Here is a 20,886-nt window from a genome sequence, read left to right as displayed (position 1 = left end):
TTCCTTTCTTGGCCTTGCTTTCCACCTCCCGTTGAGGATGGAGGGCAGAACCACTGGTTACTGTGGGGAGACTGAGTCCAGACAGCTGCATGCCACCCAGGGACAACACTGCTGTGACGCCACTGCCTCCTTCTGCAGTGCCAAGGGCAGGACTTCATTCCACAGTCTGGGCTGGTACGTTGGGCAGGCCCTGCAAGGTGACAGAGGCCCTGCCAAGTGCAAAAGGTCTCGGTGCTCTGCAGCCCATCAGCCCTTGTCTACCTGAACAGGTACAGTGTTGGGCAGCTTGGTCTGCCAGCTCAGCATGCAGCTCCAAAACAGTATGCCCCAAGCCCTCTTGGTAGCGTGGCCAGCAGAACTTCCTATGATGGAAGAAGTTCCCTGTCTGTTCTGTCCATTAGCACCCTGCCCCCACCACAGAGGACAAGCAGACCTGAAATACAGGTGAGCAACTGACAACTGAACTTTATGAGACCTAAATGGGAAGCATGCAAGGAGATGCTGGGTCTGATAGGACAGCCTCAAGTTTCTGTACCCCATCACTCCATCAGGGACCCCGAGAATCATTCCCGGAAACAGGCCTGAACAGAGGGATAGCGCCGCGCTCCCACACTTTCGACGCCCAGCCCTCCCGATGCTCTGCCCTCCCAGTGTTGCCAGATCACAGTGTAGGAGGAAGCGCAGGACGCAAGGCTGGGGACGGTGCCAAGCCCTGACCCCCAGCCCAACAGCATTTCAGCCTCTTGTACAGCGCCTCTGTCTCAGGGTGCCCCTGATCACCAACTCACAGCCTCGCAGCATAGCGCCGGCCCTGACGATGGGCGCGGAGCCTTGACGCAGCGCACAGCACCCTGATCACAGCGCCGCGATTCAGAGCGCTCGCGCACGGCCCCAAACCCCGCCCGCAGCGCCCCCAATCACAGTGCCCCAGCTCAGAACGTCCTAGCCCCGATCCGCCCCGCGGGCTCACAAGTTCTGGCTGCGCGCACAGCGCCCCGGTGCCCTGAGTCCCGGCTCGGCCCGGGCTCTCATCACACAGGCGCGGCCCTCCCCGCGGGCGCACAGCCCGGCCCGCGCACAGCGCCCCCGGCGGCCACAGCCCAGCCCGAGCGGGGCGGCGCACGGCGCAGGGCCGGGCCGGGCGGCTCCCGGCACGACTTCCTGTTGTGCCCGCGCCCCGCCGCCGCCGCCGCCGCCACCGCTGCTCGGCGCCCCTCGCCCGCGGCCCCGCGCGGCCGCCTCCCATGGATTTCACCTAGCGCTCGGCCATGGCGGGGCAGTGCTGCTGCCGCAAGGCGCCGGGCGCCGAAACCGCGCCCGCCCGGCCGCCACCCGAGCCGCCGCCCGCCCTGGACGTGGCCTCGGCCTCCAGCGCGCAGCTCTTCCGCCTCCGCCACCTGCAACTGGGCCTGGAGCTGCGGCCCGAGGCGCGTGAGCTGGCGGGCTGCCTGGTGCTCGAGCTGTGCGCGCTGCGGCCCGCGCCCCGCGCGCTCGTGCTCGATGCGCACCCGGCCCTGCGCCTGCACTCGGCCGCCTTCCGCCGCGCCCCCGCCGCAGAGACCCCCTGCGCCTTTGCCTTCCCCACCCCCGGGCCGGGGCCTCAGCCGCCCCCACTGCCCGCCTTCCCCGAGACACCCGAGGCTGAGCCCCCTTGCTGCCCGCTGGCCTTCAGATTGGACCCGTTTACGGACTACGGCTCGTCGCTCACGGTCACGCTGCCGCCTGAGCTGCAGGCGCACCAGCCCTTCCAGGTCATCCTGCGCTACACCTCGACCGACGCCCCCGCGGTAAGTCTCGCCTGTGTGGGCGGGGGGCTGACCGCGCTGCCAGGCCAGGAAATAGTCACCTACAGCCTCACCTGGGGCACCTGTAGAGGTCGTGGGGGGGCAGCCTGGCCCTGGAGTCCTGCCCAGGTGCCCTTGTGCTTCGCAGCTGTCACCTGTGCACCCTTAGGAACTTTGGTTAGAGCCCTGAGTACATCTGTGGGCGGAAGGGCAAGGGGCAGCATGCCACACAGGGAGCCCTTGCATTGAGACGTTCTGCCCCTATCTGGATGCAGGAGCATTTTCTGGTGGGCACCTGCCCAGTCATACATCTGCTGGAGTTGGCAGCTGACAGGTGGGCCAAGGCCATCTGTCAGCTGCATCAGGGCCTCATTGTGCCCTCGGCTCCAGAGGGCTGCGGGCAGCCAGGTTTGTTTTCCAGAAAGGAATCAAGAACAGGGAGTTTGGTGGAAGGTAGGAGAGGGAACATATAGGCAAGGGCTTGGTTTCGCGCTCCTCCAGATGGACTGGCAGGTGTTTGGGTCATAAGCCTTACAGTAACAGCACAGAGACAATGGGCTCTGCAGGGTTCTGCACCCACCATCTCAAAGGCCCCACCAGAGAGCCAGGTGGCCCACAGCAGCGACAGCAGCTCCCAGCCATGCAGTAGCCTGCAAGACAGAACAGGACCTTTTGTTGCTCAAGCATGGGAATCCGAGCTGGGTCCTTAGCAGCATGGATAGCACACATATGACACCCAGCATGTGCATAGGAGCACGTACGCAGCTCTGGACCCCTGTGAGGGACACTGCCCGAGTTACTCAAATTGACAAGCCAGGGCCCACCAAGGGCCAAGGGGACATCTGGACAGGAAGAGGCCAGGCTAGGTTCACACTTTTCTTAGGAGCCATGGGCAGGGCTTGCTGCCTCACTTTTTCCCAGAGCCCCCATGGGAATACCAGCTGCTGGGGCCCTGTGCTGGGGTCCAGCACACCAAATGAGGATTGACAGGGGCCCTCCCTGACCTCTGCTGTGAACTTGGACCTGTATATCTGTTCTGCCCGCAGCCAGCAGCATGGTGGGACCAAGGTCGGAAGCAGGCTACTGCAGCCTGCTGCAAACAGGGCCAGGGATTGAGAGTGGCCATTGCTCCTGGGCTTTTCATGGCTGGCTCAGTGATCCTGTCAGGGAAGGCTGTAGGCTGTGATGCTCCACTTTGGGCTCGGCGGACCCACCTCCTAGTGTTCCAGCCCCAGTCCCTACAGAGTGGCTGTGGAATTAGTAGATAGGGAACAAGGGGCCTGGCTGTGAGCTCATCACTTGCAGAAAGTGACCTCTGACCTCAGATGCCCCCAACACATTGTGAGCACTGCAAAGTTTGGAGCATAGCCCTAGACCAAAAATCAAGTGGGAGCTGCCTGGGTCTCCTGGGGTCTGCCACAAGCAGTTAGAGTGCTAAAGACTCCAGGGCCCACTCGTCTTCACCCTAGTCCTGCACCCCCACCTCAGCAAGCGCAGCTTTCTTCCTGCCCTGCAGTGTCCACCATCGCTGTACCTGTTCCTTCTCCTCTGGCTATCGGTGTTCCCCCCGCCCATGCCCTGCCAGGGGCTGGTGATGCCCTCTGGGGTAGGCTCAGTGCGTTTCACTAAGGGGGAGACTGCGAGCTTTACTGGTCCAACAAGTCAGCCAATCTCCGGAGGCTGAGGGGTGGCTGTGAGGCAGTGGGAGACCCTGAGAGGTGCCATGTTGGGAAAAGGATGCCAGACTTTGTGGGCTCCAGGCTTATCCTCCCCATGTGGGCCTGGGAACAACTGCTGCAGGTCCATTCCCCCACACAGATTCATGGGTCCTAAGCTCACGGTGCTCATGTGCGGGGGTAGGCAGGCATGGAGAAGCTCCCAGGCTGTTCTGGGGCCATGCAGAAAAGAGGCACATTTGTGGTCAGGGGCCAGGGACAAGGCAGCCAGCAAGAAGTTTGGAAGAGATCCACGAATGCTGGCAGGCGTCTGTCTGGCAAGATGTAGGGGAGGCCAGGGTTGGGGTCCATCTGGGAGGTGAATCTGTAGGGCAGGGGCCCTCTGTGTCTCAGGCCCCCCACATGGCAGCTCTCTGACCCTGGCTCTGTCGCCTCCCGGTGGTGTTCAGACCTGCTCACTCTTAAAAGAGGGCTGGGGATATTGGGATGACTTCCCTCTGTGTCCTGTGTGCTGTGTCCTGTCACCAGGATGGCCAGGAACAACTCAGTTTGTTTCAGCAATCATGTCATCCTGGCAGAGGGAAGGTGGGCAGGGACAGTTTCCAGTCTGCAGCGAGGGTGGGGCCTACCCTGACATCTGGAGGCACAAGTCTCAGCAGCCATTGCTTTAGGTCAGGAGCTGCCCAGGCAGGTCAGTGGTGGGTAACTGCTGCCAGGGACACCCAGGTCACCAGGCTCTGTGGCAGCCCGTGGCTCAAGCCCTTTCCAGGTCCTCCAGGCCTGTGCACTCGGCTGCCTGCGGCCCTGGCTGGAGGCAGGCCCTGGGTGTGGGCTGACTCACTTGCAGCTCTGGTTCCCATGTTTCCATGCTCCCAGCTCCTTTTCCTGACAGACCAGCTGCAGTCTGGGACTGTGCATGCCATGTGTTCAGCTGGTACCTCAGTTTTCCTTTGGAACCTCAGTGGACATTTTCCTCTTGTCCCCAGCCCGGCTAAACAGTGCCGTGGGGTGGCCCCGGCGCTGGCCAGGCCACAGTCGGTTGGCAGTGCTTGCTATCTCCCCAAAGATGCCAGGCAGGCAGAGGAAACAGGCAGCTGTGGGACATGGTGAGCCCGATGTGGGTGGCCAGGTCAGCATCCCTTCTAGAACCCCGCAGCCTTTCTCTGCCACTGCTGCCCCAGGTTCTGGGCTAAGAGCCCTGAGCCAGGTGACCACTGCTGACACTACTCCCTGCCCACAGATCTGGTGGCTGGACCCAGAGCTGACGTATGGCAACGCCAAGCCCTTCGTCTTCACCCAGGGCCACTCAGTGTGCAACCGCTCCTTCTTCCCCTGCTTTGATACGCCTGCCGTCAAATGCACCTATTCTGCTGTGGTCAAGGTCGGGGCTGCCACCTCCTACCCTGCCATGTGCACAGGCCACTCGGGAGGGCACTGATGCCTGCTAGGGCTGGGGCTCAGGGGTGACCTAGCAGGGGGTTCCTGGTCTTCAAAGTGCGGGATTCCTGGTGGGGACCCTGGGAATTTGAAATTTCTGTGTGGGGCTCTTTGACTGGATGACTCATCTTATGGGCCTCAGGTCCCCTGATCTGAGTTTCGGGAGATTCCTGAAGGGAGCATGAGGTCACCCCTAAAAACGTGTTAGTGCCCCTGGAGGTGGCACCCAGCTCCTAGGCCTCAGCCCCACTCCCTTGTAGGCCCCCTCAGGGGTACAGGTGCTGATGAGTGCCACCCAAAGCACGTATGTGGAGGAAGAAGGCGTCTACCACTTCCACATGGAGCACCCCGTGCCTGCCTACCTCGTGGCCCTCGTGGCCGGAGACCTCAAGCCAGCAGACATCGGGCCCAGGTAAGGCCTCCAGCATCTGGCCAAGACTGCCTTGCAACCCAGGCCATGGGAGCCCATGCAGCTGTCCTGCCCAGGATGCCTGTGGCTGTTGCCAGGGCCTTTACCCTGCCCAGTGTTGGCTGCCCTTCACTTCCAGGCCATGGTCAGCCCAGAGGCCAAATAGGCAAAGTCCACTCAGCACAGCTTCCTCTGCCTTGGGAAGGGCCAGTGCAGCCCTGTTGGGGTGATGGGCAGGGGTGGACAGCCAGGCCAGACGAGAAAGGGGAAGATCTGGTGGGGAGAGAAAAGCCTGGCTGGTCAGCCATATCCCCCTACCCTGTGACAGGAGCCGTGTGTGGGCCGAGCCGTGCCTCCTGCCTACAGCCACCAACAAGCTGTCAGGTGCCGTGGAGCAGTGGCTGAGCGCAGCTGAGCGGCTGTATGGGCCATACATGTGGGGCAGGTACGCTTTATCCCAGGCAGCCCTCAGAGGGTGTGTACCTCCCTCCAGAGGAGGAAGTGGGGCCACAGGGAAGCCTATTGTCTGACCCCTGGGTGCCCTGTACGCCATCCCACGGGGAGGAAGCGATACTCACTGTAGGAGGAGGCTACAGCCCAGGCGAGGGTGCAGGTAGGGGGCAGGTACCTGTCAGTCTGCCCTGACTCTGCTCTTCAACTCACTCGCACTCATGGGCACAGGTATGACATTGTCTTCCTGCCGCCCTCCTTCCCCATCGTGGCCATGGAGAACCCCTGCCTCACCTTCATCATCTCCTCCATTCTGGAGAGCGACGAGTTCCTGGTCATTGATGTCATCCATGAGGTCGCCCACAGCTGGTTTGGCAACGCCGTCACCAATGCCACGTGGGAAGAGATGTGGCTGAGTGAGGGCCTGGCCACCTACGCACAGCGCCGCATCACCACGGAGACCTATGGTATAGTAGGCGAGGTGTCCACAACCACGAGGGGCACAGAGCCACTCCAGCCCTCTGGGGGACACTGGGATCCCAGCTGGCACCACTCACTCAACCCCCAACAGGCGCTGCCTTCACCTGCCTGGAGACGGCCTTCCGCCTGGATGCCCTACACAGACAGATGAGGCTTCTTGGGGAGGACAGCCCAGTCAGCAAGCTGCAAGTCAAGCTGGAGCCAGGTACACTGTGGGCCTGGGACACCATGGGCGTCACCCCTGGCCACCTTGCCTGCCTTTGGCCAATTCTGGCTAGGTTCTGTCAAGGCCAGGCTAGATGTTCCTGACCAGAAAAAGGTGTCACAGGCTCCCAACCTGTGCTACCTTGTGGGCTCTGAGTACCGCCAGCCTGGCATAGAGGTCACTGCTCACGCAGCCATGTGAGGGCAGAGGCCCCTTACCCTGCCTATCACTCCCCTGGGTTGGGCCACCCTGCAGGACTGGGTGGGAGGCAGACAGGCTGTTTGCCAACAGGAGTGAATCCCAGTCACCTGATGAACCTGTTCACGTATGAGAAGGGCTACTGCTTCGTGTACTACCTGTCACAGCTCTGCGGAGACCCCCAGCGCTTTGATGAATTTCTCCGAGTGAGCACACAGCCTCTGGGCCTCCTGCCCTTCTCTCCCAGGGTGGGGGAAAAAGTTGGAAGGGGCCCAGGAGCCCAGCTCGAACCCAGGCTGCTGGGGTGCCACCTCCTCCCTCTCCCACCTCTTTGTCTGGGCCCCACAGCAGTGCCCAGCCCTCTAGGCCAGCTGAGGTCCTTCCCTCTCACACAGGCCTACGTGGAGAAGTACAAGTTCACCAGTGTGGTGGCGCAGGACCTGCTGGATTCCTTCCTCAGCTTCTTCCCAGAGCTGAAGGAGCAGAGTGTGGACTGCCGGGCAGGTAAGACCAGCCCTGCCGATGCCTCTGCTGCCAGGATTCCTGCTGCCCCTGGAAGACAAGACAAGCCCCTTCCACACTGCTCTGCAGCCAAGCCTGGTGGAACCCGGTGGGCCTAGACTGGGTTGTGTGGTAGCAGAGCAGAGCACAGTGCCAAGCCCAGTGAGGGTACTTTGCTTGCTGTGCAAGTTGAGTGGTATGGGCAGTGGAAGAGGGCAGTGAAGATAGTGTGCAGAGGGCTTGGAGCCAGGTCGCCAGGGAGGACAGCTTTGTCCCAGAGCGGGCTATAGCCTGCTGGCCCTGCTCATACCCCTGAGGGCTGGGGGTTGGTGGCCTCTCGCCCAGGGAAAAACACTTCTCTGCAGATGGACAGTGAGGTGGGGCTGGGCGTATACCTAGGGTTTTGGAAGATAGGTAATGCAAGATGTCTCAGGAGGTGGCAGAATCTGCACCCATAGCTGCCAGGCATCTCCACTGAAAGCAGGGATGTATTTCTCTGTGTGTGTGTCGCTCCCCCCACCCAGTAAGGCTGGGGTAAGGATCCTCACTGACGGCCAGGAGAGGATGGAAGGGTGGGGATCCCTAGGTCATCAGCTCACCCCTGGCTTCCTGAGTCCTTCCCATGAGCCCCTCCAGTGGCTCCAAGTGACAGATACTAGCTGGATCTAAACCCAGCCTCCCTGAAACTCAGGTTTCTGGGGTCCTGGGCCCTGGGAACCAGAACTGCCCAGCGACACCTTGGGGCCCTTTAATCACCAGGGCAGGCTGCTGCTCCCAGTCATGACCACCTCTGTCTGCAGGGCTGGAGTTTGAGCGCTGGCTCAATGCCACTGGCCCCCCGTTGGCTGAGCCAGACCTGTCTCAGGGGTCCAGCCTGACCCGACCCGTGGAGGCCCTGTTCCAGCTATGGACTGCAGAGCCTCTGGACCAGGCAGCCGCATTGGCCAGTGCCATCGACATCTCTAAGTGGAGGACCTTCCAGACTGCACTCTTCCTGGACCGGCTTCTGGACGGGTCTCCACTGCCCCAGGGTGGGTCCCACAGCCCCCAGGGTGGGTCCCACAGCTCCCAGGATGGACTGGGGAGGGAATGTGGGCTGGCCCAGCCCTGACCGGCCCACTGCCCCACAGAGGTGGTGATGAGCCTGTCCAAGTGCTACTCGTCTCTACTGGACTCAATGAATGCAGAGATCCGCATCCGCTGGCTGCAGATTGTTGTCCGAAACTACTACTATCCTGACCTCCACAGAGTCCGGCGCTTCCTGGAGAGTCAGGTACAGCTACCTGCCTGCTGCCCCTCCCTCCCACACTCCCCTGAGAGGTGGCTCGAGTGAATGGGGAGCTCAGTCAAGGCCAACAGTGGGCCCCATAGCCATGTACCTCTGGGTGGAGCAGCTGCAGTAGGGGCAGGCACAGATGGGCCTGAGGCTGCTGAGTGACCAGGCCCTGCCCTGCCCCACAGATGTCTCGCATGTACACCATCCCGCTGTATGAGGACCTCTGCACTGGTGCCCTCAAGTCCTTTGCGCTGGAGGTCTTCTACCAGACACAGGGCCGGCTGCACCCCAACCTGCGCAGAACTATCCAGCAGATCCTGTCCCAGGGTCTGGGGCCCAGCGCAGAGCCTAGCACGGAGCCCAGCGCAGAGCTGGTCAATGCAGGGGAAGACAGGGACTCAGACTCGCCAGCGCTGCTGCTTGGGGACGAGGCTCCCAGCAGCACCATCTCTCTCAGGGACGTCAATGTGTCTGCCTAGCCCTGACAGTGGGCCGACCTTCGACCTCCCAGACACCGTGATTGTGCCTTCTGTGGTCCGGGCCGCCATGACTGTGCCTCGGCTCTGGCCACGAGCTCTGCCCGGGCCCATGAGCCCCTGCTGTGGGCCCTCCCAGGCCAAGGGCTGGAGGAGATGGACCCTGTGTCCAGCGGAGGCCCCTGCACCTGGGCCACCCCACCCCAGCCCTCTTACACTGCAGGCCCCAGGCTGGCCAGCACCTGCCACACCTCCTGTCTCAACACTGTCAGCCGTGCCTCACCCTGGATGCCAGCACCTGCTGGATGCTGCCCCTGGGGACAGCAGCCACTGTAGCCAGTCCCCTGGCAGCCACCACACTGTGCCTTACATCTGCTGGAGGCCCGGGCCACGCCGTCCCTGAAGTGCACCTCCCCGCAGAGCCCTGCCCCTGGGCTTGGCAGCCTGTTGGGCCCTGGCAGAGGGACGAGGACACAGATTCTCCCTCAGCACAGGGCAGGGGATGGAAGAAAAGGATGGGCATTCCCAGAGAGGGCCTTCCTGCTGCTGGAAGCCTGGGGTGCAGGCCCTCGAGGCAGGTGAGGTTGGATGGCCTGTCCTGGAGGCTGCCAAGTGGCAGCACAGCCACCCAGGGAAGGTGGTGCTGGTGCTATCAGGGCCCCGCGCACTGGAAGAGGTAACAGGCCTGGGCTCTGGCCTGGGACCCCTGCACAGGGCACGAGGGGACTACCCCATTAAACCTCCACTTTGCAGACCTGACCTCCGCCTGTCCATCCCTGTGCCTGTCCCCTGCCCTGCTTGTCTACCTAGTCCTGATCATGGCTGGTTACCCCCTGGTCTGCAGGCCCTGTTCTAGAGGAGGCCAGGAGGCCATCAGCAGGTGTCCCCACTGTCCTGGACCCTTCAGCCACACCTGGGCCTGAGCAGTCTCCTGGGCACCTTCAAAGAGGCCACTTGTCAGCGGGCACTGTGGCACAGGCCTGTAATTCAACCTTGCTCAGACAACTTAGGGAGACCCCTGACTCAAAGCAAACAGGGCTGGGGATGTAGTTTGGGGAGAATGCCTATGTTCCATTCCCAGAGGGGTCAGCACTACTTGTCATGTCCTTGCTGTGGACTTTATCTCTGCAACCTGGTCCACACCATGGCCCAGCTGGTGGTCTCACTGTCAGCTGAGTAGAGGAGGAAGCCAGGAGGCAGAGATGAGTCTTGCATGGCTGACCATGGGACTGGGGTGTCCACCAGGCAGGTCACTGCTGGGTTGCAGGCTGTGGGGTGGACAGAGACCGTGACAGGTAGCTCTGTTCACAGGGCCATCCAGGGACTCATGCAAGGAGAGGGCCATCCTCTGGGACTGCACAACACCCTGAGGTCTCCCACCTGGAGTGCCATGGCAAATCCACTGGCCAGACATGGTCACTCCACACACACACTGGCCCAAGTCACCTGCCCCATCACCAAGTGTCCCTTCACCCTCCTTCTACTCAGGATGCACCCCTGCCCTGAGGCAGCCCAGCACCTCAGTTGTGGCTTAAGAGCATGAGGCCAGGGTTTGGGGACCTCTGTGTGATGGTTCTTAATCTTCACCTCAGCACCTGAGTGGGTCCAGTGACAGGAACCAAGCAGTCCCTACCCCTCATACCCAGCAGGGGACAGGGAGGGGAAGGCTTCAGGGACACTGTGAGAGGGTAAGTTGGTGCCATGTGGCCTCAATCCTGCCAGGGCTTCTATCGTCCCACTCAGCCGTCCTCCATGGCCACCTTTTCCTCCTCGCCATGGAAGCCTCTTCCGCCTAGACTGCCTTCAGGTGTCAGTGATCTCAAGCTGGGATCCTAGTGGCTCCCAGCACCTCGATTCCAGCACAGCTGTGACCTCAGAAGCCACCACCATGGCACACGGGTGCTGGCGGGTGGTTGTCCCGGAAACCAGCCTGTCATCCTGGCTCTGTGCACTGCTGGGGGTGCCAGGGAATACACATCCAGTGGGGTCCTATGTTCTATCTTCTTGGTGCCTTTTGTCTGGCATGAAAACCTGGGATATCTCGATCCATCTTTTTCTGTAGTGTCTTGTGAAGGGCAGCTCGTGACCAAGGCTCCCTGCCAAAGCAGTTTCCCAACTGCTTCCACCCAACTCACGTGCTGTCCCGTACTCCATCTGCTTTGTGAGTCATTGTGCTTGGCTCTTCCCATGTCTGGGCACTGTGTAACATGGGGTTCCCATAGCCCAAACCCCAGTTTGCTGACAGCCACAGCCCTGCGTTCTGTAAGGCAGCTCCCCTCTTCAGGGTGGCTTCTTCGTCCAGCTGAGTTATGCCTTGGCCACAGACGATGCCGAGATACCCATGTCTGGAACCAAGTTTATTTCTCATGTGTGCTGCAGGTCAGCCTGGGGAGCAACTTCCTCTCCTGGTAGCCTCTTGGGGTGACCTGTGCTACAAGTCCCATGCGGAGGGACTCACTGGCAGGATCAGCTCTGGAGGTCCTGTGCCACCCCTGTCACATAGCCCTACCCACCTACCTGAGGCACGGAAGTGGGGTGTCTGGCAGACAGCTCTGAAGCCCACAGGGAGCTGAGGCCCAAATGTGGGGAAATGTGTATTTTGGAACAGCCAGCACTGGCAGGCAGTGAGGAGGAAGGGTGTTTGTGGGGCCAGGGGTGAGGCTCACAAAGGGGGCTGGGCCTCAGTGGAAAAGACAGCTCAGAGCCAAAACTTGGGATAGGGTGTGTGTGGAACCCCCATGTGGCTGCAGCTGCCCTAAGCCCTGGGTCCAGATAGTGTCCAGAGCCACAGTCGTGCCCAGGGGTCTACACTGTCCAAGTTTCTCATCTACCTCCTCTCTCAGGACCCTACTGGGGGCTTCTTCCCTAAAACCAGAGGCTTTGGACAAAACTAGATGGAATTTCCATGTTAGACAACTGAGAATCACTTGCTAGGTTTCATGCCAGGGGTGAAGGATGAGGCACTCAGCAAACCAAGCTTACCCTTCAAGGACACTGCTGGAGAACAGTTGGGAGAGGACTTCAGCATAGGTAGGTAAAAATCTCAGACATGAGTGGACGGGAGGGGTGAAATAAACTAAGATAGGAATAGACCCCTGTGTAACAAGAACAGATGTCAAAAAAGAAGAAACAAGCCAGAGACCTGGGAAATTTTTAAAAAGGCGTCTATTTAAAAAATGGACACAGTGGAGTGCTTACAGTGATGAGGGTATCGGTGGGCTGGACCCTTCAGATGAAGAGTGCGCAGGGAGATGAGCAAAGCTTTTTTAAAAAAGGAAACTTTGAGTTCAGCAGTTAAGTTTACTTGAGACTTGAGAGGCACAGAGGGGTGTTAAAGCCACACAAAGGCCAGGCCTGCTCAACCTCAACTTTCCTCTTCTGTCCACACCAGGGGCCTTTTCCCAATCCCTTCAGCCCGAAAGAGTCCCAGCCTCGCCTTGTTAGCTGTTTTCTTCTCTGCCTCCCCTGCCAGCCTGAGCCAGGGGAGGTGGCCTTGCCCTTGAAAGCCACCTAACTTGGCTCCCACAGGGCCAGTGTCCCTACCAAAGATTGTTCTTTTCTTTTTCTTTCTTTTTTTTTTAATCGGTCCTGGGGATCGAACTCACGACCACCTGCTTGCAAGGCAGGTGGTTATGCTGCTGAGCTAAATCCCCAGCCCTTCTTTTTTGTTTTTTGAGACAGAGTTTTACTAGGTAGCCCAGGCCAGCCTCAAAATTACAGCAATCCTCCTGCCTCAGCCTCCTAAGGGCTGGAATTGCAAATGTGCCACCATGTGCAGCATGAACACTGTTACTTGTACCAGGAAGATCTGATGTCAGCTACTAAGGCTACTTCCCCTGCTCCTACTGACTCTTTTTAAATAATCACCTGATCAGACACTGAGAGCATTAAAACCCAGATGAAATGACAGCAGGACCTGCCAGCTCTACATGGAGCATGGCCAGGGTGTGGGCAGAGCTGCCAGGCTGGCAAGGATCGGAGCTGGCCCTTAGCAGTCTGGGCCAAGTGCTCTGGAGACCTTGGCCACTCCCCCAGACCCAGAAAGTCCTCTGCACGTTCACAGTCAGAGCAAACAGACCTCACAAGCCGATGCAGGGAACAGCCCGCCTCTGGACACGCCCCACTCTGGAAGAGGAGGCCGCTCTACATTCGTAGTGAAATCCAAAGCCACATTACAGCTCCAGAAGAGTTAGGCTAAAAATTCCCACGAGGACCACGTGGTCTTTCTATAATGGGGAAGAGATCCCATGTTTAAACTGTCCCCCAAAGAGCCCTTCCTCTGCCGCTGCAGGTGAAGTGCGGCCCCTCGTTCTCCCTGCCCCATGCAGCCCTGAGCCATCGCCTGCTCTCCCAGGCACTCCCAGGAGACCTGCTTCTGGGGACAACAGCAACTCACTGTGACATTTCAAGCATGGCTTGACCCTTGAGCCTTTGGGGACTGCCCCGGGGGAGCCCCTTTTGCTTTCCCTGGAGAACTGACCCAGACAGCCCTGTCACTGCCTTCCTACAAAGATCACTTCAGGTGGAACCAGTGGGCTGGGAAGGGGAGACAGCTGAGCGTCCAGGACCCCCCTCCACTACACCCACCACAGGGCTCCTCAGGACAGGCTGTGCTGGCAGAACTGACCACACCCAGAATTCCAGGAGTGTGATTGTCCGGACTGCCCCCACGGCCCTGCACTGCTGTCCCGCAGACACAACCATGGGCGCTGCAGACCAGGAAACAGGCTCAGCACACTTGCTGGGCAGGGCCAGGTGACCTTTGCTTCAAAGCACTGGGACTCTGTGGAGTCTGGGCTGCCTCAGCAAAGGTTCCTCTTAGACCTGCTGGGTCATCAGGCTCCTGCCCAGATGTGTGTGGCAGCAGCTGGTCCTATGAAGCCAGGACCTCCTAAGAAGTGAGGTCCCTTATGGTGAAGACAGCTCCTCCCACTACCACCCCTTCACCTCATAAAAATAAGAGAGACAGAGACAGAGACAGAGAGACAAAGAGATCTTAGACATGAGGCCTTTCTGAGGGACAGGGCCAGATATCACATCCATTCAGGAACCAGCCAACACCGGCTGGGACTGGGTAGCTTTTACCATTGTGTGGGCCTAAACTGCCACATGTGCCAGGCCTGCAAATGTAACTGTGATCATGCCCAATGCATTGACATGGCAGAGTTTTTCTGCTGCTTTGTCCCCTATGCGTCTTCAATAGGCCAGGGGCCAGGGAAGGCCTGTCTTCCAGTCCTGCTGGGCTTCTGGGGTTCTACGTCCACCAGCACCTCTCCAGCACCCACAACTCTGTCCTTTGTGACTCGTAAGACATCACCAAGCATCTTCTAAAAACCAAATCTCTCTCCACCTCCACTGCCTCAGACTCAGGACTTCTGGGCTTCCTCACTGAGACCAGCCTCCAGGCTTATCTCTGCTGAGCTCTCTGGGGATACCCGCCCCCTTCACTCGCTCTAAAGCCATCAGGGCCTGGAGGATGTGGCTGCCTGCTCCTTCCGGAAAGGGCCTACTGCTCCCTGTACATGTCTAGTCCTGTCTCACCCCTGGGGCCTGCAGGGCTCCTACAGTGCAGCCACAAGTACTCTGGTACTCCTGGGCAAAAGGCATGGCTACCTTGGAGCGTAAGTAAATTTTATCATCAAGGTGCATAAATGAATTTTGTCATCAAGGAGCATAAATGTGGGTCTATCAGATCCTTGTGTATTTTTTAGAATATTTCTATTGTTGAATTATTAATTTTAATTTCATGAGTTCTATTATATTAGACAATGAATACTTAAGAGGAAACAAATCACAAAAATAAACTACTGAGTTTTCAATATTTATTGAGTTTATTAAAAAAGCATTAAAATTTCTGCACCAACTGGTATTTGGTATACAAAATCTAAAAAAGAACATCAGAAATAAATTTCCATATGAATTACAATTAAAATACCAATAGCACTCTACAAAAAAAATCATCTTAGAGCCAGGGGTTTAGCTCAGTGGTACAAGTGCCTGCTTGGCAAGTACAAAGTCGTGAGTTCAATCCCTGGTACCAAAAAATATATAAATAAAAATTTAAAAAAAATTTTTTTAAATCATCTTTTCTTCAGAAATCACACCTAAGGCAACTGCACATGTGACAACAGCATGATCCATACACACACGTGGCTTACACTGCCAGCACATGTGGCCTTGTGGGAGGACATACTTGACACCTTGGTGATCCTGCTGTTTTGTCAGGAGGTTCTTATTATATCACACAGTGGACAGTTAACAGTAACATAAAATATCAATAAAAATCATTAAATTCTTAGTATGTACTGTGCATTTAGAATGGACAACAACATTTCCCTATCAACTGTGTACTTGCTTACAAAACCTAAAAAATAACATCAGAAATAAATTCCTATATGAACTACGATGAAAATACCAATATAACTCTATCACAAAAATAAGCTTCGCTTCAACTGTTACTCTCAGGGCAGTCTTCACACATCACACCTGCCTGTCCCATGCAGGCGTCTCAGTTACACTGACAGCACGTGTGCTTGGCCTTCTTTTCCTACATAACAGTCTTGCACCTCTCTTCTCTTCCTGCTTTGTCAGGAGCGTCCTACTCTATTTATGGTACAACATGCTTAAAAACCTAAAAGATAACATCAAAGATAAAGTCCTATGTGAACTATAATGCAAATGCAAACAAAAGTCTACCATAGAAATAAGCTTTGTTTCAACTGTCACATCCAAGGCATCTTCACACATGACAACTGCATGTTCCATGCATAAGTATTGCTTACACTGACAGAACTATATGTTTTGTTTTCCTGCACATTCTTGTAGGGCACAGTTGACATCTTTTTTGTCTTCCTGTTGTCATAGCAGGTCTTCGTGATGCTGCACCTGCCTGTTCACCTGTCAGCTCACCAGTGTGCTACACAATTTTATTGCATAGTTTTGTGGGCAGAAACATTGTTTTTCTCTGCTGTAAATGATCTCTTGTGAGCTCCTATCCAATCCTCTTAGAAAATGTCTCTATGATATTTTGCACTTATTTTCTTTGTAAGCTATCACACTTTTTTATGCCACACATATTTAGGATCAAGTAAAACACAACCATTGGACAATGCTTTGTGTTTCAAGTGATATCACAGTTGCTGCATAACTCATCATCTGTTCCACATTTAGTTTTGTTGCTGAAAGTTTCCATCTTAGGCTCCCATTTTGCCAAAGTTTCCCTGTTGATATTTTTATCATGGTGAAATGTACACATCAGCAGTAGCAGTTTGCTTTTCTTTGCTATATAGGAGGCCAGTGTTTCTGAAATTCAAAGACTGAACTATACAATTCTCTGTTTTGAAATTGCAATACTTCATTGGTAATTTCTGCTTTGTTCCTGTGTACAGTTCCTGCACTGGTCAACTTGTGCTGTTGTCATATGTAACACCAGTTGGAAACGAGTAAACCAACTGTTCAATGTCACATTCTGTTTAGTTTGGGAGATGGGAACAACAAGTTTGTTCACAACATTATTCATTTTATTTGTATATGAATAAGGACCTGATAGCTGTGCTCCAGGATAAATGTCTAAATTGAAAGCATAATAAGTCTTTGCATCTACAAGGGCATACATTTTTTGGCCATATTTTGACCCATCAGTTTTCCATACATCATTTACATTCTTGTGATTATCATAAGAAATCCTTGCTAAATACAGCAGACCCACAAACAGTTGTTCTATCTAGTGAGGTGTCATAATAAACATATATTTGAATATGGAATTTGGTGCATACAGAAAGCTTTACTTGCATTTCAGCCACTATGTATTTCATAGCATCTTGTGGTATTTTCTCTATTACAATTTCCAACACTGAATGGCAGTGCTGGCATTCTGCCCAATATGTTCCACCCCTGCCAAAGCCTTCACTATATTTTTGGACCTAGTTCTAACACTGGATCATTTTATTTGGTTGTGTGACCATTATGTAACATTTCAACTAGTTAAATACATACTCTCGTAACTAATTTCTTCATCATCTGAATCAAGGAGATCTGAATTCTCTGTGTATCAGTCAATTCTTGTCCCATTTCACATAAAGTTAGTCATATGGCCAATGTCAAAGTCATCATTATCCACTCACACACTCGTTATGAAAGCATGTATTTTACCATAATTGATCATCATCATCATCATCATCCATGCATGAGTAATAATGATTCACTTTTGACCTCCAAAATTTTGCAAATCTAGTTTTTCATGTCATTGTACTGAATTGGGTTACTTCTACCAGAAAAAATCAAAAGAAAACTTTTTTTTAAACAAATCCTGGAGTGTTGTGATTCTATTGGACCCTCTGCGATGGTCAGATAAACATATGCAAAAACTGTGCCACAGAGCATAAGGTTAGGTCCAAATCCTGTTTTGGCAGTTCTGTACACGTGCATACTACTTGACATTTATCACATCCAGTGGGTAAACATATATATTGCTTCCACTATCCTTCAGGGAAAGGTACTTAGACACACAGCTGTCTAGTATAACACTAAAGTACAAATTTACAGTACAAAATTAAGGGATGGGTCTGCTGGATCCAGGATTAACCCTCAAAAGTTTAAGTGAGCATTGGCCTTGGTGACTTTCTTCCAAGAATAGAATGTGGTGGGAACAGCTTATGGTCTGAGGGAGCTCATAAAACATACTTTCCCTTCCTCTTGCATACCTACCTCAGGAGAGTCCCATTGCCATGTGAAATCACTCACACAGCCTCATGGGAGTCCAGCCTTCATGGAAGGCTTCATGTCAGTTTGGAATGGATCTTCCAGCTGCAATCAAGCTTCCAGATAAATTTGTGGCTGGCTTGACATCCTAGAGACCTTAAGCCAAAGCTACCCATAAGCTATTCCCAATCTCCTGGTCAACAGAAGCCGTGAGATGCTGCTGGCAGTTTTAAGCCACTAAGTTTTGGGGTGACTTGTTATAATATGGGATGTCCACCAGCCTGTCTTACTAAATGATAGATTCAAAGTTACTCGAACAGCAAGTCCCAGCTACAGGATCCAGAGATGAGCTACATGGCCTGATCAACTCAAGGCTCAGTGGTATAACCGGAAATGCACATTCTTCCTATCTTCTGTCCTTAGTTCTCAGCCTCTGGCTTCTCCCCATATGGTCATAAGGCAATTGCATCAGTTACTAGCATTCCATCTGCACATGCAGAGACTTACCCTTAGTCTTCTGCAGACTGGGGAGCCTTCCCTAAAATCTCCAGGTTGCTTATGCTTCACTGCCCAGAGCTAGGGCACATGATCCTTTCTGAACTTCTGACCTTGGAGCCAGGATGATGTCAGACTCCTAGGATGGAACATGGCAGCCTGCCAAATGAGGGTTTTGCTCTTGGACTGGTGCATATCCCCTCTTCACCACCAGCTGTTGCTGCCCTCCCTTCCTTGATGGGGAGACCTTGGCTCTCTCCTCCCTAAGGGTGGCTTTGCCACTTATTTCCCCCTCCTCACTCTCATCTAAATGCAATGTGCAAACAGGACAACAGTTTCCAGTCTCTGTGGCCCCATGAGAATACAACAAGCAGCACAAAGAAGTGCCCAGTTATTGCTCACTGATCAGTGGAGATATGGGAGTTCAGATGAGGAACCCCTGAGTGGAGAAGTCACAGAACACTCCCTTGAAAAACAATGACAGCCCTCCAGGCAGAACAAGTAGGGTTAATATGCCACAGGAAGTGGTCAAATGTGTTTCAGACACACTTCTTTGTTGGGAGTACAAATGCCATGGAGACTGATACAGCCTGAACTACTCTCATTTTGCAACCCTCAAGCAACACCATCCCATGGCTGTGCTGTTCTTTTCATGAAGGTGTAATGTTTTTAGACTTTAAATAGCTACCTTGACCCTGGAACCCACCACTGTGCTAACTTATCAAGAACAGGATGCTTCTGTATCCCTTATCTCACTACCCTAGGGCTTCCTATCCATTCCCCACACTTCAGAAGCTAGGACCCCATTGTACGCATTGCTGGAGGGGAGCCCTGGAAAGCAGTGGGGATGCCCTTCAAATTGAGTGAGGAGGCATTTCTGCAACCTGGAGTAGCAGATGGGCCCACAGGGCTATAGGGTAATAGGGAAGGTGAATGCGAGATGCCATAACATCTTCTCTGGCTGAAGTACAACCAGTGCTGGCTCTCACACCAGGTTGTCTCTAAAATACCCCACAACTCTCATGTGTTTGGATAATATAGATATTCATCAATGAATCCATCGACAAGTTCACAGCCGAACGTGTTATTAGGTGGGGCTTGGTTGGAGTTGGGTCACTAGGGCATGAGGAGGGTGTGTTCTTGTTTATGGCTCCTGGATTTGGTCTTCCTGGCTGCCTTGACATGACCACCTTTCCTCTGCCAGGTCCTTCCATCAGGCCATTTCTGCCTTGCAGATAGCTAAGCTTGGGCTAAATCCCCTCAATTTGTAAGCCAAATAAGCCTCTACTACTTTAGATTGTGCCAGGTATTTTTTCTCTGCAATGGAAAACTAATACTTACCCATCTTGTAGGTATGAGCTGCTGCCTAGCTAACACCTGACAAACAGCTGATTTAGTTCTGGGGATGCGCCCAGTCCTGAACATGGATGTTGCCACAGGAAGCTGCTTGCTCTCCTGAGCTTGTTAGTATGAGTGTGTGTGTGGCACATTAAAAGCCCTGATGAGTCTGGATCCCAGGCTAGTACCACCTGCTGCTAGCGAACCCTACTTGTTCCCGGTTGTGAACAACCAGCAGCCAACAAGAACAAATTTGTCTTAATCATCAGGACCCTCAAAGCAAAGTGCAGGCCCTAACAAATTCCTCACGGTTATAGTGTGGCTGCCAGCCTGTCAAGGAGTCAGAATTATTTTCTGGAAGAGTTAGCACCATGGAGTGCTCAGGACAAAACATCCTAGAACGAGGCGTCAGACTGTGCAATCATTTCCTTTCTAGAACCTCAGCAAGGAGTATCCTTTGCTCAAACTGGGGAACTAAGGCCTAGTGGGGTCAAAGCGGCACAGCATCATGCCACCTGGACCAAATGTGACTAAAGCAGACCCTGCCCAAGCACGCACAAGGTTAAGAGGAGAGGCTTCTGGACCAGGTTCAGTTTTTTTTCTAGAAGTAAGGACTTGCCTACCTAACTGTAGAAAATAGTTTCGTTCTGAGCACTCTTCATATCCCAAGGCCAAGTAAAAGTGGCCTGATGAGAAATAGCTGAGCAGCATTAACGGGTGGCAAGCAGCTGTCACTAGAAGGGTGGGCCCCTTTTCCTTCCCGCTTCAAAGAAGCAGGCTTGGAAGTGCAGGTAGAAAACATGCCTCGGGCTGGTCAGGCTCCTTTCTGAAAACGGGTAAGGACTGCTTCCCGCAGCTACAGTGAATCCTCTAGCAGATCCTGATGTTAGCGTCGTCACCGCCTTGTGGCCATGGCGACAAAACGCACGCTCTGGCTTAACCCTGCTTTCATTTAGGATCCACAGCAGCCGACCAAAAATTGCCTGGGGAGAAATGCCTAGGCCGGCAGGGCCCAACCCAGCGTCCCCGTTCCTTAGATTTCTCTCCTGAGGCAGGCCTATTCCTCAAACTCCAACACAAGCATATGAGTGGGAGGGGGGCAGCCCTTAATAACTAGCAAGTAAATATTTCATAGCGAATCTCTCGTCATTTCCTCCCCAACATGGCCGAGAAAGCAGCTTCCTAACGCTGGAAAAGAGAAGCATTCTGGGAGGAGAGATGCGTTCTGGGAGCGACGCTGCATACTGGGATATGTAGTTCAAGGTGCCACCGCGCTCCAGGGGCCTTTTTAGGCCTCTGCAGCTGCAAAAACTGGACTTCCTAGAGCGGTTCTATTTCAACCGTCCAGAGGACAATAATATCCTAGGACACTAGTAGGCCCTACCATCCCCACAAGGAGAAATATAGTGCACGGGGGAGGGGGACATTGGAGACGATGCAGCCTCGCGAGAGCCGAGCCAG

The 20,886-nt window shown here is 54.6% G+C and overlaps 1 protein-coding gene across 2 annotated transcripts; it reads left to right on the top strand.

Annotated features, from left to right (window-relative positions):
* Positions 1-1,169: 1,169 nt before the first annotated feature.
* Positions 1,170-9,651, top strand: Rnpepl1 (arginyl aminopeptidase like 1). Of its 2 annotated transcripts, none has more exons than XM_063237010.1 (11): positions 1,170-1,787; positions 4,701-4,841; positions 5,158-5,309; positions 5,635-5,751; positions 5,988-6,223; positions 6,328-6,441; positions 6,733-6,845; positions 7,035-7,143; positions 7,941-8,192; positions 8,271-8,413; positions 8,602-9,651. In XM_063237010.1, exons 1-11 carry the CDS (start codon positions 1,269-1,271, stop codon positions 8,893-8,895), a joined length of 2,190 nt encoding a protein of 729 aa, XP_063093080.1. In that variant the 5' UTR covers positions 1,170-1,268; the 3' UTR covers positions 8,896-9,651. The 2 variants fall into 2 exon arrangements, with proteins under 2 accessions (XP_063093080.1, XP_013012757.2); XM_013157303.2 differs by having other exon boundaries at positions 1,172-1,787; positions 7,941-8,171.
* Positions 9,652-20,886: the final 11,235 nt, after the last annotated feature.

This window comes from Cavia porcellus, unplaced genomic scaffold, assembly GCF_034190915.1.
Source record: "Cavia porcellus strain 051 isolate PalLab524CR breed Dunkin Hartley unplaced genomic scaffold, mCavPor4.1 scaffold_26, whole genome shotgun sequence".
NCBI classification, from domain to species: domain Eukaryota; kingdom Metazoa; phylum Chordata; class Mammalia; order Rodentia; family Caviidae; genus Cavia; species Cavia porcellus.
The sequence above is the reverse complement of the archived record's forward strand: the minus strand, read 5'-3'. Positions and strand labels throughout refer to the sequence as shown.